This window comes from Epinephelus moara, chromosome 10 (assembly GCF_006386435.1).
Source record: "Epinephelus moara isolate mb chromosome 10, YSFRI_EMoa_1.0, whole genome shotgun sequence".
Lineage (NCBI taxonomy): Eukaryota > Metazoa > Chordata > Actinopteri > Perciformes > Serranidae > Epinephelus > Epinephelus moara.
Genome location: NC_065515.1, coordinates 5,830,785 through 5,845,363, shown reverse-complemented (window position 1 = coordinate 5,845,363; position 14,579 = coordinate 5,830,785). Strand labels below are relative to the sequence as shown.

The window sequence follows — 14,579 nt, the reverse complement described above, 5'->3', positions numbered from 1 at the left end:
CGCACTGATTTATTACTGTACATCTATGAGGATGTCAGTCAATGAGACACTGATCTGACTGCAAACAACGGTGCCAAGAGGTAATATTTTTTTAGTAGAGCTTGAGCACCACTTGTGTCTTGAAAGTTATTTCCAGCAAATAATTCATCCTCTGTCGGCCTCTACTTGTCACAAATCATTTTGAGGATCAAGTTATCATTTCAAATCACTCCATGTATCAAGTTCTGCTTATGCAACCCTAATTTAGACGTCTGTGTCTATAAACACAATACGCAATGTGCTCTTTCATCTCTGGAGCCATGACTGTGATGTTAACTGCTTGGCAAAAGAACATGACACCCGGGGTGACAGAGGGATTACTCGTTCTATATTTAGTGTTTATGTACATGAATATTGGCAGGACAACTCTGTACATGTGACACACACAGCGATACAGTGATAATAACACAGATCTCCAGCACAGAACACATTTACAAGATGGGCTCTAGAGCGAACACTGGCTGAGATACATAAGGGAATGTCTGAACTACGACAACTTCCTCATAAAACTGGAATTTCCTCGTAACAGTTATTATTGTCATCAATAAAAACAGACAATCAAAAAGAGAGACGAAAAAAGTATAAAATAATTTAAATTCCTCCTAAAACATGTAGTGAATATGCAGTGAGAGATCTATACAACGCGGGTAGCTACTGTATCTCCTCCGGTGACTTGAAACTGAAGGAATGCACAAATATGACGGACAAAAGCAAATGTCATGCAGCGACAAAGAAACATACAGGATGAAAGATGATCTTCTTTGAAGTTCTGCCTCCCCAGTGGCAACATCATGTCAAGACGACAAGCCCGGTAACGAAGCACCCCACACTTTGGGCCACCCAGAGGTGCCACAATGAAATGTAAACATAAATATACAGGTTGATATCTCTCTCTACAAACAGTTCAGTCACTGCCACAGGCCCATCCGCTGTGTGAGTAGTCAGTCTGTATACACTCCTTAGTAGAATATCACTTAGAGTTAAATAAACTTATTTAATATATATATTTATAATAGATTTATTCTTTGCAGAGTCATTTAGCAGTATTTCCTTGTTTTCACCAGTTTGCTCTGGTATTTCACTGAGTGACCACTGTGTCCCACCACGTAAACGTCCAGCAGGTAGGTCTTGCCTGGTTCCAGACCTGTGATGGTCTCTGTGGTCACAGCTTTCTGCAGGTTCGGACTGTGGAAGTACTTGCACAGGACCTTTTCTGACTTCCTGCGGGTCTCTGGCCCAGCGCACTGGTTTTGTTCCCGGCGTCGCTGCTCCTCGCCGTAATTGTCAGCTACCTCTTTGCGGTAAATGCAGTATTTGTTGCGATCCTGCGTGCCCAGCCAGGCCACGGTGGCGGAGGAGCAGGTGCGCAGCTTGTCAAAGGCTTTGATGCGCGTATCCTCCGGAAGTGACGGGAAGGGCTGCTTGCTGCTGGGTCTTGTGGTGGCTAGCACCTTCAAAGTGGAGGCCCCTTTCCTGCTGCCCCGCAAACGGATCAGGTACTTGGCTTTTGGCTTTCCTCGCAGCTGGAACTGCCGTACACCCTCCACGTTCTGGGAGAGCAGCAACTTGCCGTCACGCCTCACCTGCACCTGCACGGCGTCCAGACATGTGTGGACAAATAGAGTGACCCTTTGATGGGAAGACACCGGAGCAAAGCGCAGGAACTTGCTGCCCTTTCTCTTGATAAAAACATCCGATACTTTGCCGTCCTTCAGCTCCACCGTCTTCTGGCGAGCTTCCTCTTTAGTGCGGGCAAATGTTCCCACGTATGCTGTGCTGGTGTTGGTTGCAGAGTTCACAGCAAACACGTCAAAGTAGTACTGTGTGTCTGGCTTCAGGTCTGACACAGTGAAAATGTTTTTATTGCCAATGCACACCTTCTGAATGTCTGATGCTCTGGGCTTAACTGCATACGCCCGTGAGATCTTGTTACTTGTGAGGCCTCTGTCCTTGCCAAACCCATTGTCAGAGGGCACAAAGCCAAAGTGGGCAAAGTCAAACGGGCTAAAGTCTCTGCCAGGTTTTGGAGCTAGCATGAAGGCATCATCAACGCTCATCTTGGCTTCAGCAGCGCACATGCTCTTGAAATTGTGCTCCTTGTTGATCACTACACAATACTGGACAGGCTGGCCCATCAGAGAGCCCGTCGGTGTCGGCTTCCAAGCCAGGGTGACAGTGGTACGGCCCAGTGCGGTCACATCCACTCGAGGGTCGTAGGGCAGCTCCGGGTAGGGCTGGTCAGACTCTGGAGTTGTGGTTGCGTACACCTTGAAGTTGCTGTCTTTCTCTGTGGACAGCAGCTCCAGCTGATAGAGGCCAGAGGGCGTGCTGGTGGCCACATAGGCTTCCACATCGTTACCCTTGTAGGTGAAGAGCTCGGTCCCCTCGTCTACGGTCACCTGCTGTTTCTGCTGGTCCAGAGGTTCAGGCTCCCCTGGAAAACAAATAGGCACAACATGAGCTCCTTCCATGATACTGAATCCGATCTGTAGTCATGACCTTTACAATATTTTTCTTCTATTTCATTTTTGGCTTTGATGAAAAATTATTTCTTCCCATGCTAAAAATGTTGATGCTGCAAGGTCACGATGAAGCTCCGCAAGCCTCATGGACGATTAGCCCCTCACATGGCAGCCATGTTTTCACTCCAAACATCCCCAAAGATCACAGGCCAGCATTCACTCGGCCTTTCCGGGGAAGCTGTGCTACAAAGAGGCGCCTTGTAGCTTCTACGTGAGAGAGACGGCCCCAAGCATAATATTATGTTTGTCAACCAGAGAGTGTGCTCAGTGGTGTACTAAAAATTAATGCTCAAAGATTTACTCCCACTAGAGACGTTTAGCAAAAAGAGCTGCAAAGACGGGAAGAAGTTCACTGGTTCAACTGTTGCTCCAAAACACTGTGTGAAGTGAAATCAGACTTCTACCAACGAAGCTGCGTGTGTTGGGTCCGAATTTGACATTAATTTTCTACTTAGGGATGAATTCTTTTCTCTTGAGGCAAGGTGCGTGTCTTTAACAGTGTAACAACCCAATAAATCATTTTGTAATATTTGATCTGACAAGAGCACAGACACACACGCAGGTGCTCATGTATTGATATTCAAATATATGCTCACATCACACACGTACGCTCTAAACCACTGCTTTGGTCATCTGGCAAGACCTGCTGTGTTGAAAGGACACCCTCCAGATGGAGAAAGTTTTAATGTGAGGCAGACAAGAAAAAAAAGACTGAGCTAAGGAAGAGGAAGGAAGACAGACAGACAGAGTGCAGCAGGATTTACCTTAAGAAGACCAAGACAGCTTAAGTAAAGGGATGTAATGGCTTTGATTCAGCAGGGTGACTAGAGTGGAGCCCTTCTCTGAAATTATAGACGTCAGCTTGGGCCGAGTCAGACATCATAAGTGGTCAGACTAGACACTACGACTGTGACTTAATTAAAACCCACCAAAACACAAAGCCTAACATCACTGCGTAGGTTAATTGTGTGGGGGGGATAGTGATATTTCCACGCAACGTGTCATTAACCTCTTCCACTGCTGCCTGATGTCAATTATACCTGATCCCTCTCCACTGGCCTCTTCTGGCAGCTCCTGCAGAGTCAGTTTCCACTCCAGAGGAGCATCACAAGGTGTCACGGTCACAGACAGGGGTGTGTTGTCTTCTTCCACCACAAAGTAGTACCTGTGGAAAATAACAGGTTAAAAAGACCCAATATTGACATTGCTTCATCACATTTTGACGTTATCCAAAATAATGTTCGGGGTAAATGCTTGAGCAGACTGTTGGGAGACTGTAGTATGTAATGGTATTATTGTAGCACTGACCTTGGTCTCTCTCGCTCTGAGCTGACAGACACTCAATTACACGAACACGACTGTCTCATTTATTATTTAGTTTTTGCATCTACATAATAGATCATGTTTCAGAGCAACATCTGATCTAAGTGGCCATCAGCAAGTTTAATGTTTTCCTTGGTGATTGTTATGGCTCAGTCAGCAGCAGAAGGTGGACCTGGCTCCCTTTTTGCACTCATAACTCATAACATGTTTTTGATCACTTAATGGTTATGTCATTCTTTCAGCCACTGTTTGTATGAGCAGCTCATACCTTTTGGGTGTGTCCCTGAACAGGTAGCCACTGATCTCAGCTCCATCTGGGATGACGGAGGAGTCGTGGAACAGCGACTTGTCTCTGATCTGCATCTGGAAGAGGCCTTCGTCTCTCGTGGGCAGCTTCTGGGCAAAAGCTCCAAGACCCAACAGCACCAGCAGCACCACCACACTCCATCCTTTACACTGCCTCATTCTGAAAGACAAAGAAAATAATACTTCGGTTTCACATACAGGATATGGTACAACTTGGAAACAGAAGCACAGGGTTTTATCGTAGTTATGTTTGACTTTAAGTGAATAGTTTGAAGTTCTGGGGAAACAAGCTAATTTGTTTTCTTGTAGAGAGCTAGATGAGAACATCAATAGACTACCTCTCTCATGTCTGTACAGTAAATATGAATCTACAGCCAGCAGACTAGCTTAACATTAAGACTGGAAACAGGGGGAAACAGCTAGCCTGGCTGTCTGAGGGTTAAAAAAAGATGATGAGTTATCAGCTAGAGGGAGAAAACACTGCTCTTAGTCAAAATATAGTCCAGCACATAACCATCCTTTAACCCAAACATGTCATTTCTACATTTACTTTTTGTAAGGATTTAAAAAATGAGACATAATGTGTTAATTTGTGAGTTTAAGAGTTGCTGACAAGCAGTAACCTTGAAAGCTGAAAAATGAAGCCAACATGAAGTGCCAAAAACTGCAGTTTCTCAAATGGCCACTTGAGGCTGGCTCCAAAAGTCAATCACCATAAACCCCATGTTGAAATGTCCAAATTTTCAGCAGAAATAAACATGTTTACAGCCTGGCTCAAAGAACAGTTTTGCTCTCCATAGCTAATTTACCTGTCAATGACAACAGTATGAGGGATACATTACATACAAGACTTACAGTTATGCATGATTAAGACCTAAGCTAGGCTAAATGGTCAGATACATCCGTCGCTCCTCCCCAGCTCCACCATGTCAATCAAATATGGTCACCTTGAGTCACATCTGGCTCAAAAAGTCTAAGATGGCCACAGCCAAAATGCCGACCTGGAGGCTTCAAAAAGGGAGTCCACAAATCAGTGAGGGACGTCAAGGTGGCAATGCCCATTATTTTTTCAGTCTTTGGGCGCTACTAGGTTTTTCACCTTTGGACAGAGCTGGGCTAGCTGTTTTCCCCTGCTTCCAGTCTTTATGCTAAGCTAAGCTAATCAACTCTTGATACTAGCTTCTTATTTAATGTATAGATTTGAGAGTGGTAATTATCAGCCTTCTCATTAGACTTTAAAACACACACTTCCTTAAATGTCAAACTGTCACACCACACAAACTTTACAGTAAATCCAAACAACTTAATGATAGACGGAAAAAAATCTGATTTTGTTACTTTTGGGCAGAGCTAGGCTAGCTGTTTCCACCTGATTTTAGTCCGTATGCTATGCTAAGCTAATCAAGTCCTGTCACTAGCTTCATATATAAATATCAAACCATCCTTTATAGTCAAATCAAACATAACTTAATGATAAATGTAAACACTAGAAGGCATATTGTCACATACAAAACCAGGCTAGCTGTTAGCCCGTTTCCAGTCCTTATGCCAGGCTATGTTAAGATAAGAGGGAACGTTAATATTTAGCATACAGACATGAGACTGATATCAATCTTCTCATCTAACTCCTGGAAAGAAAATGTCTTTCCTAAGATGTCAAACTATTCCTTCACACTAAATCCAACACTTAATGATAAAAAAAAGACATTCGGATTTTGTCACCTTGAGACAAAGCTAGGCTAACATTAGCTATTTCCCCCTGCTTTCAGTCTTTACGCTAAGCTAAGCAACTCTTGTCACTAGCTTCAACATCAAACTATGCTTTATAGTAAAATCAACCATAAGTTAATGATTAAATTAAAAACTAGCAGGCACATTTTGTCACCTTTATACAAAAACAGGCTAGCCGTTAACCCCTTTCTTGATTTTATGCTAGGCTATGTTAAGATAAGCTAATATTTAGCATGCAGACATGAGAGTAATATAAATCTTCTCATTTAAGTCTCTGAAAGAAAACTGACTTCCTTGAATGTCAAACTATTCCTTTACAGTAAATCCAAACATAACAAATGCAACTGTTACCTTAAGCCAAAGCCAGGCTAACATTAACTGTTCCCCCCTGCTTCCAGTCTTAACGCTAAGATAAGCTAATCAACTCCTCTCACTAGCTTTATATAAATATCAAACTATCCTTTTTAGTAAAATCAAACATTGCTGAATGGTAAAGGTAAAAACTAGTAGGTGGATTTTATGACCTTTAGACAAAGCCAGACAAGCTGTTAACCTGTTTCCAGTTTTTGTGGTAGCCTATGTTAAGATGCTAAGCTAAGCTAAGCTAAGCTAATCAACTCCTGTCACTAGCTTCATAATTAATGTACAGATATGAGAGTGGTATCAATCTCCATATCTAACTTTCTGCAAGAAAACAAATGGTGCACTTCAAAATATCTTTACAGTAAAACCAAACATAAATGAATGATAAAATAAAACTGGTAGGCAGATTTTGTTAAATTTGGACGAAGGCAAGCTAGCCGTTACCCCATTTTCAGTCTTTATGTTATGTTAAGATAAGCTAATGTTTAGCATAAAGACATGAGAGTGGCATCAATATTCTTACAGGCTATAACTCTCCACTAGAGAACTATTTTATTTATAAAAATGTATTTCTGTATTTCACATTATTAATCAATGTTGGTGGCTTACATCTGTTTGAATGTGTTTAAAATGTCTTTTTGTTTTGCCATGGGAGTTCTGAATTGCTTTTTTTGGCATCCTTTTTGTTTCCTTTCGTTCTGGCATAATCTTAAAACAGAAAAACTGTGCTTAGTGAGTTCTACTTGGCAACACTGAGACTTTGGCAAGAGGCATTGCTGTGTCTTTAATGGGGCTCTGCTTTAATTTGTTTCCACTACATATTTTATTTTATGTTTTCCTGACTTGTTTTCCTTTCAGTTTTAACCTTAATTAACATTTAGGTCCGAACATTAAAACTGGGTGACAGCACAGGCGCCATCTTTGAGGTGAATCAATAAGTGAGAGGAAAAAAGTAAGGGGAGAGTGAATGAGTGCTGCTGGCCACAGAGAGGAAGAGGGATTAGATTTAAATACAGACGTGTGAGGGAAAAGACATGGCTACAAACTCCAGGGAACCGCACTATTTCATAAAACGGTTAATATAAAAATCCCCAAATCCATGTCATTTAACTTTTATTGACGCTAATATAAAAATGTTTAGTGGTGCAGTCCACAGATGGAGCTGTGGCTCAGGACGAGGTGCAGCTTGACCGTGGCTGAGAGCCTCTCACGTATCCCCTGTCTATTGATTTTGCCCCATTGATTGCAGCTGATGGGAACGCCAAATCCCTGGTGATTTAATCAGCGTAATGATGGCAGATTAGCCAGATACTTTACTGCCATTTACTGCAAGCGAGATGGTGTCCTTTTAATGACCCCTCTCCCTCCCCCTTTCTCCGCTCACCCTCCCTTGTCTGTCTCTTCTCCTTGATCACAGTTTTTTCATCAACAAATAATCTCTTTCTCTTTCACACTTGTACACACAGTCGTTTAACTTTACTCTCTGTCTTCTCTCCTCGCCCGTTTCCTCCCTAAGCAGAGGCAGATAAGTAAAACCAGAGGGCTCAGGCCTGGACGACTACAAACTTCATTTCTGCATTATCGTCCTCTAAAAACACGAGCAGGGGAAAAAGCCCTTGACAGCTCCTGTCAGTGTCTCCGTCTCTGCTGTTGTCTGAGCCCGGCCTCCCGTCGGCTCGCCAAACTTCAGAGAGCAGAAGCAAAGCCGCCTAAGTGGTACTTTGAGGTTTGACTCACACAGAGAGAGGAGATCCTTATCGCCTCAGCTTGTCTCATTCCACTTCAGAAGCGTGTCACTTGGAACAAAGACATGTCTATTAATACTCAAGACAGCGCTGAGGTGGTATGTACAGAGCTGCTCAGAGCTGTCTTTCATTCCAACATCCCCAAACACCACACAGACACAGCGAGGGCCTCATCCCTGGCCGGCTCTGTCCACCACACTGATGTCATTACACATAATGTCTGCTATCACTCATACAGTAAGGGTTTTATCACCACTGTCATTAGCACATTTGATGTGTGCTTTCAATGTGCTCCTCACATGTGACACTACTGATTTAAACCCTATGACTGAACCTTTTACTTGTGCCACATGCGCCGAACCACTCAGTCTGTACTCACAATATATACTGCAGAGAGATGACATCTGAATATTAGAGCAGCAGTGTTGGGGTCACTGCGGTTACATGGACCAGCGCAGAGTCAACATGGTCACACAAGCTGCGCTGGATCTACTTTTACTTGCGGGCCTGCACCATTCTCATGCCACAGAGTTTCCCTACCAAAATAACACATAAAAAAAGCTGCATCTGGAACAAATAAAGTCTAATGTTTAATTAGAACAGGGAAGAATGTATGATCGCAATTTGAGGAGCGGATAATTTTAAGGCAAAGTCACCCGCAATCGTGTCAACTTTGTTTTGCTGTTGCTTTTTATCTGTTTATTTATACATTTATAGTTTTTTGTTTCACTTTTAGTGGAATTTGCTAAGCATTGCGGGTGGAAAACATCCTGCATATCCTAATTGGCAAGCTGTGGAATCTGTGTAATAGGATTAAAGGACAAATGCAGCTTGCAATGGTTTCACCAACAGAGGAAGTAGTGATGATCTTCATTCCCATGGCTGTCTTTGACACATCTACAGTCGGCCCAGTTGCCAGAAGAAAATGTTGGCACTGTGTGTTTCTGTACACCATGAATATGTTTCATTTCATTTCATGCTTCATATCAATGTAAAGTGATGGAGTGTATGAGCTGACTTTGACATTGGGAGGTAGAGAGGAAGATGGATGGCTTAACACCTCGGTGAGATGCCTGCCAAGCTGCAAACCACTGCAGAACACAGTTCAAGACCAGCAAAACCAGTTGTGTTTTAGCGAGTGTTTCCAGCAGCTCTTTAGTCACCAAATGTGGTTGTTTTGTAGCCCCTCGTCACTGTTTTTCCACCAGGGATAGTGCCACGAAAAGCATATGTTTTTAACTGAGACATTGCTGCATTTCCTGCCAGGATAGCGCCACGAAAGCATACGTTTTCAACCACGACATCACTGCATTTCGTGCTGGGTAGTGCCACAAATAGTGATTGTTTTTACCCAGATATTGCTCAGTTCCTGCCAGGACAGTGCCACGAAAAGTGATTGTTTTTACTGAGAATTTGCTGCGTGACCTGACGAGATAGTGCCACAAAAAAACATATTTTTTTACAGAGACATTGCTCCTGTTCCTGCTGGGATTGTGCCCCCGCAACTGAATATATTAAGCTAAATCATGATGTTTTCCTAACCATAACCAAGTGTTTTTGTGCCCAAACCTAACCACACATTGTTGTTGAAATGTGAAGTTTCAGCGTATCAACAGCACAAAAATGTACAAATGTGCCAGCATTTTCTCTGCCGATTAGGTTGCTACAATCTTATGAAGCAAGAACGCAAAAATGGCCCCACACCCTGTCTTCATTCCTGTGTGATGTGAGGAATGGCATCCCTTCATTTGAATTACTTCTATAACAGCTTTGACCCCTGCTCTAATTTGGGGTCATTACAAGCAAATCGTGTACAAAGCCAAAACAAAATGTTCACACTTAGTCTTTACATCTCCCAGATGGACGCAATATTTTCTGGGACATCAATCAAAGGCGAAATCATGCACAGTCTACTCATGATTAAAGCGGAAAAAAATTAACAACTTTCATCCACCTGATCAAGTCTGTGTGTGAGTGTATTTCCACATTGAATATAGGCACACTGTTTCCATGTATGGCGGTGGAGCAGAACACATGCGTGCATCCCAGCATCATATGTGTGCATGCACGTATGTGCTCGTGCATGTGTGCACCAAACTGCTCCTGACCTCCCCTTTCTCCCCTCACTTTGTTTAACCGGTCCCTCTCCCTCTCTCCTCCCCTCCAGCTCCTTGTCAAGACGGATAAGCCTCCTGCCTGCTGCCACATGGAGCTCATTAACAGAACGGGAGGGAATAAAAGACAGTTTAATTTCAACACAAATAAAGAGACATTTCGGATTCCACCCAACAAGACGCCTGGCAGCGGCTCGCAGGACCCGAAGCCTCTGTGTGTTTTCGTTAAGGAAGTCTGAAGGCAGATTTATGGTGGGTCCTCAGCAGCGAGCTCCATCACTGCTGTCACTTCAGGGCCAGTGTGGGGATGGGAGTGAGTGGAGTATATGGGGGGCTAGAAGCCAAGGATGGAACCACATAGGACCTGGACCTGTTCTATAGGCAGGCCAAACCAAAGCAGGTCTGGTACTCTTGGACAGCTAAACAGCTCATTAATGAATTGGTAGAGACTGTGGTGAGGGCTCCGATCCAAGAATGGAGATTTTTATCTGGTGTGTGTATGTCCATACGTGTGTGTCCAAACCATTGCATTCCTCCACTCTCTGTGTATAAGTCTAAATCATCGCTCGGGACCTGTCTCCTCGCCATCCACAACATCACTCACAGTTTGAGTTTCTGAACTATCCACATCATCAGAACCACGAAAGCTGGCACAATAGCATAATGGAAAGGAGAGCCCAGTTTCCCTTTTCCTCCTCGCCCTCCCCTCCTCCACCCCTCTCTTTATAGTCCATCTCTGGAGCTTGCATTTAGCACTGCATCCTGGAATGTGTCTACGAGGAGGGTCAGGTCGCAGGGCCGCTTTCTGCCTTTAAAAAAACCATTCAGATAGAATTGAGGGGTGGAAGGGGGGAGTGGTGGTGGTGGTGGCTCTGACTGATGTGCTGGCATTGTGGCTGCAGAGGGTGATTAAAGATTACAAGAGAAAATGCCCCCATGGGAAAGTCATCCACCCACTGCCCATCATCCCAAGGCATGCACACATACATGCACGGGGGCCTGGCTGCGTCGTGGGAAATGAGTCAATCATGATCCGTTATGTTGTGCTCCACAGAAAGCCCTGTTCAGCAGCGACGTGTGAGCCGCCCTGCCTCCTGCTTGTGTCCATCTGAGGGAGCATAATGAGGGGCTTTGCAAAGTGAATGTGCCCGGGGACTGGGAGCAGAGTGTGTGTGTGTGTGAGTGTGTGTGTGTGTGGATATGATGAATAATTTAACAAGGAAATAAAAAACTTTGCGTCCTTAATCTTCCACCAGTGACTCTGGATGTGTGACAGCGCGGAGGAGACTGTATATATATACACACACACACACCGCAGCCTGTCACTTCTCTGGACGCGAACGGCTATAGCAACACTGGCGGAATTCTTTCAGCCGGAGAGTTTTCATATGCAAATCACGGTTTAGTTACGGTATGCGACGCAGACCTTCCCATTTTAAGACTTTTTTTGTTCATGATTCATTCTCCTGAGAAAGTAGAAGGGAGGCAGTGTGGCTTCACCCTGCTACTAAATACAGTTATTCAAATCCCCACTCCGGGTATGTCTCTCATTAAACACCGACTGAGAGGAAAAACACGGCTCTCACATGCACCGGATGGGAAGAGAAAAACTCCCAACATGAGCTAAAGTGTCATTAATCTGCCTTGGTTCATTTTTATCAAAACAACTGAAAATATATTTCAGTTAGATGAAAAATGATCCTGAATAAGCGCGCCTCTCACATGGGCTCTTACAGGTGCGTAAAAGCACAAATATGTATCCAAATTGCACTTTGCAACTCAAAGCGTGGATGGAGAGCACCACGCACATTGCGCACAGGCCGTTAGAAATACTGCTTGTATTAATAAATCGCCGTATTGGGTGCCGTGTCACCCCTGGGAGCATGGGAACCGATCGGGAGGCACAAAAGCAAGCCTCTAAAGTTCATCACGGTCCTCATCAGCACCGTGCATTTCCGTGCGCTGTCACATCTACAGCCCAAACCAGAAATTTAACTCAGATTAAAAAAGCATGCGAGTTCGGGCTTGATTGAAATGTGTTTGAAACTTTTTAACTTCCCGGAGTTGTAAACCGCAAAAACCTCTTCCCCTCTCTTTCTCTCTCTGGCAGCCGTTTCAAAGGCACCACTTTACTCGGGGAGTCCGGGCTCTGAATTTATATGCAGCTTTTATGCGCGTTAGAAAATAAGAGCTGTAGGAAAGTTTAAGATAAAGGAAGAGGAAGTTAATTTCCTAGAAGCTCTGGGTCAGACGCACCGCTAAAATCATGCGTAAAAATACAATCTTTACATGTCTTACCTTTCAGAATATGAAACGGCGAAGTTATCTGACGGATGGCGCTTCTTGCTCTCTCTCTCTGATATCACCAAGATTTAAAAAAGAAAAAAGTGCCTTAAAACTAAAGCGAATTAAAAGAAAAATCAAAACACAAGTTGTCCTCTACAGTGTCCAGTAGTTCCCTCAGTTTTCACTTCTATTGTTGGTGCCTATCAATCGGATTAGGCGACTGCTCTGGTGCGTGTTTGCAGTTTTCTTGCGGATTTAACTGGTCTCTAGTGGGCAGGAGTGTGTGTGAGAGTGTGTGTGAGTGGGTATCCTGAGTGCTGGCAGTGCGTCCCTCCCCTGCCGCGCTGCTGCTATTGAAACCTCCACTGGATTGGAGGCAAAACTGGTGCGAACTTCTTCCCTGCGCTCCCTGTAGGAAGACTCCAAGACACAGAACCAGCCCACTCACAAAAAAAAAATAAAGCAAACAGGGACCAGACAGCTTCACTGGCCCTCAGACTCTAACCACTGACTGTAGAAGGAGGAATCTGGCAGACACAGCACCTGGATTCTTCACAGTTTGTATTCACAAAGTCAAATAACTTTACTTTAAATCGCATTAGGAGCACACTGAGCTCGGTGCTGCTGATAAAAACAGACAGTGAGATGTCACCAGAGCATAAATCTGAAGACAGCGGGGTTTCCCCCCTCTTACTTTTTATTTCCTAACTGTTTACTCTGATGCTCCCTGGAAATTATTACTTTGGGCAGTAGCGCCTTGTAGAAGTCACGCAACCCTCGGGGCTGCAGTGTGTAGGCAAGTTTTATCATGGGGCCTGATACCTGGGCGTGCACAGCATGAGCATGATACACTTCCTCTGCAGAGCAACTTTGATGATGGCGACAAAACCTTTCAGTGAAGTGGCACACAGGCATTCACCAGTGCTGATCACCTGTGGAAATTCCCAGTGAGACACAAGCGTTGTTGTGTGCTCCCGGGTTAAAGCCTAGGAAAGCAAATATTTGTCCAAGATAAGCGCCACCGACTGTCTCCGAACTGAATGGCCCCAAATTTATGGCTTGATGGGGGTCCATGTCTGATGAGCAGGCAATCTAGATTTAGAGGATGCTGCCGTTTCCTGCTGCTTCCTCCCCACGAGGACCGTCTTTCATGTCATGTTGATGCAGATTTTCACGCATGAACGGCTGCAGGTTGCAGCTTCCTGCAGGACCTGGATACATGACATCTTAATCTGCAAGTTTAACCTGTCTCGTCATCAATTTACCTCAAAAATGATGCATTCACGACGACACAGAAAAATTAGAGATATTAAACATCTGAATATAAACATCTGAATATAAACATCTGAATAATGTGACACCACTTACAAAATGATTCATGATGTTTGTAAGAGCAGAAAAATTAGACCTAGGAAAAAAGACAAACAGTTTTATATTACAGGGTCTGTTTTTCTACGGAAAAATATTTGAACATAAAACATCTGTAAATGTATAAACCTGAGATTGGCCATTCATTATCAGTAATAGATCTGTTGGCTGCAGCTGCTGGGAGAGAGGGGCTGGACAAAGTGTTGGTACAACAGCGTCATCTAGCGGCGGCAGCAGCAAGGCCTCAGAGAACACAGTTTGCAGTGTTTAGTGTTTTCTTTATTTTATTTTTCATACAGCCAGACAGTAATTATAATATTTTGGGAGGGATACATCCCCTCCAATATTTAGATATGTTCAAAATGTCCCCCCCAGTATACTGATTAACATTTAAAGGAAAAAAATGCCATGCTTCAACAGGCAACCATGCACCACCATCTGAAATAATCATTAGCAAATCTATCATGATTATAAATAAACTTTAAAAAGTTGCCTATATTATCACTACCCATTCTAATATTACAGTGTGCCACAGTTTTGCATCAATGTCAAACACTCAACAGTCTCTTTTTATGGGCGTTTTATGGGGTATTTATCCAAAGACAGTGTATTACATACAGTAGATTTCAGTTGGGACACCACCAGCAGAGGCGTAAACATAGACAGTGCAGGCATTGCGATTCCATTGGTGCCCGTGGAGAGGGCCTATACACCTCACGTACCCTCCAGCAATGTGTTGAGCGGAGAATGGGCCCTTATGAAAGACCTGTGTTCAAAGATGA

The 14,579-nt window shown here is 43.8% G+C and overlaps 1 protein-coding gene across 1 annotated transcript; it reads right to left on the bottom strand.

Moving 5' to 3' along the window:
• Positions 1–346: 346 nt before the first annotated feature.
• ndnf (neuron-derived neurotrophic factor) lies at positions 347–12,859 on the bottom strand. The gene is made up of 4 exons (XM_050055426.1): positions 12,442–12,859; positions 4,153–4,350; positions 3,602–3,726; positions 347–2,473 (listed from the first exon to the last, which is right to left on the bottom strand). The coding sequence occupies exons 2-4, from the start codon at positions 4,347–4,349 to the stop codon at positions 1,077–1,079; spliced, it is 1,719 nt and encodes a 572-aa protein (XP_049911383.1). The 5' UTR covers position 4,350; positions 12,442–12,859; the 3' UTR covers positions 347–1,076.
• Between the last annotated feature and the right edge of the window lie 1,720 nt (positions 12,860–14,579).

Bases quoted from the DNA above. Each gene is read 5' to 3' on its own strand.
- ndnf (XM_050055426.1), bottom strand. From the start codon at position 4,349: ATGAGGCAGTGTAAAGGATGGAGTGTGGTGGTGCTGCTGGTGCTGTTG. The intron at 3,727-4,152 runs GTATGAGCTGCT...TATTTTCCACAG, and splicing joins TTCAGGGACACACCCAAAAG to GTACTACTTTGTGGTGGAAG. The intron at 2,474-3,601 runs GTATAATTGACA...TTTGTTTTCCAG, and splicing joins GGCCAGTGGAGAGGGATCAG to GGGAGCCTGAACCTCTGGAC.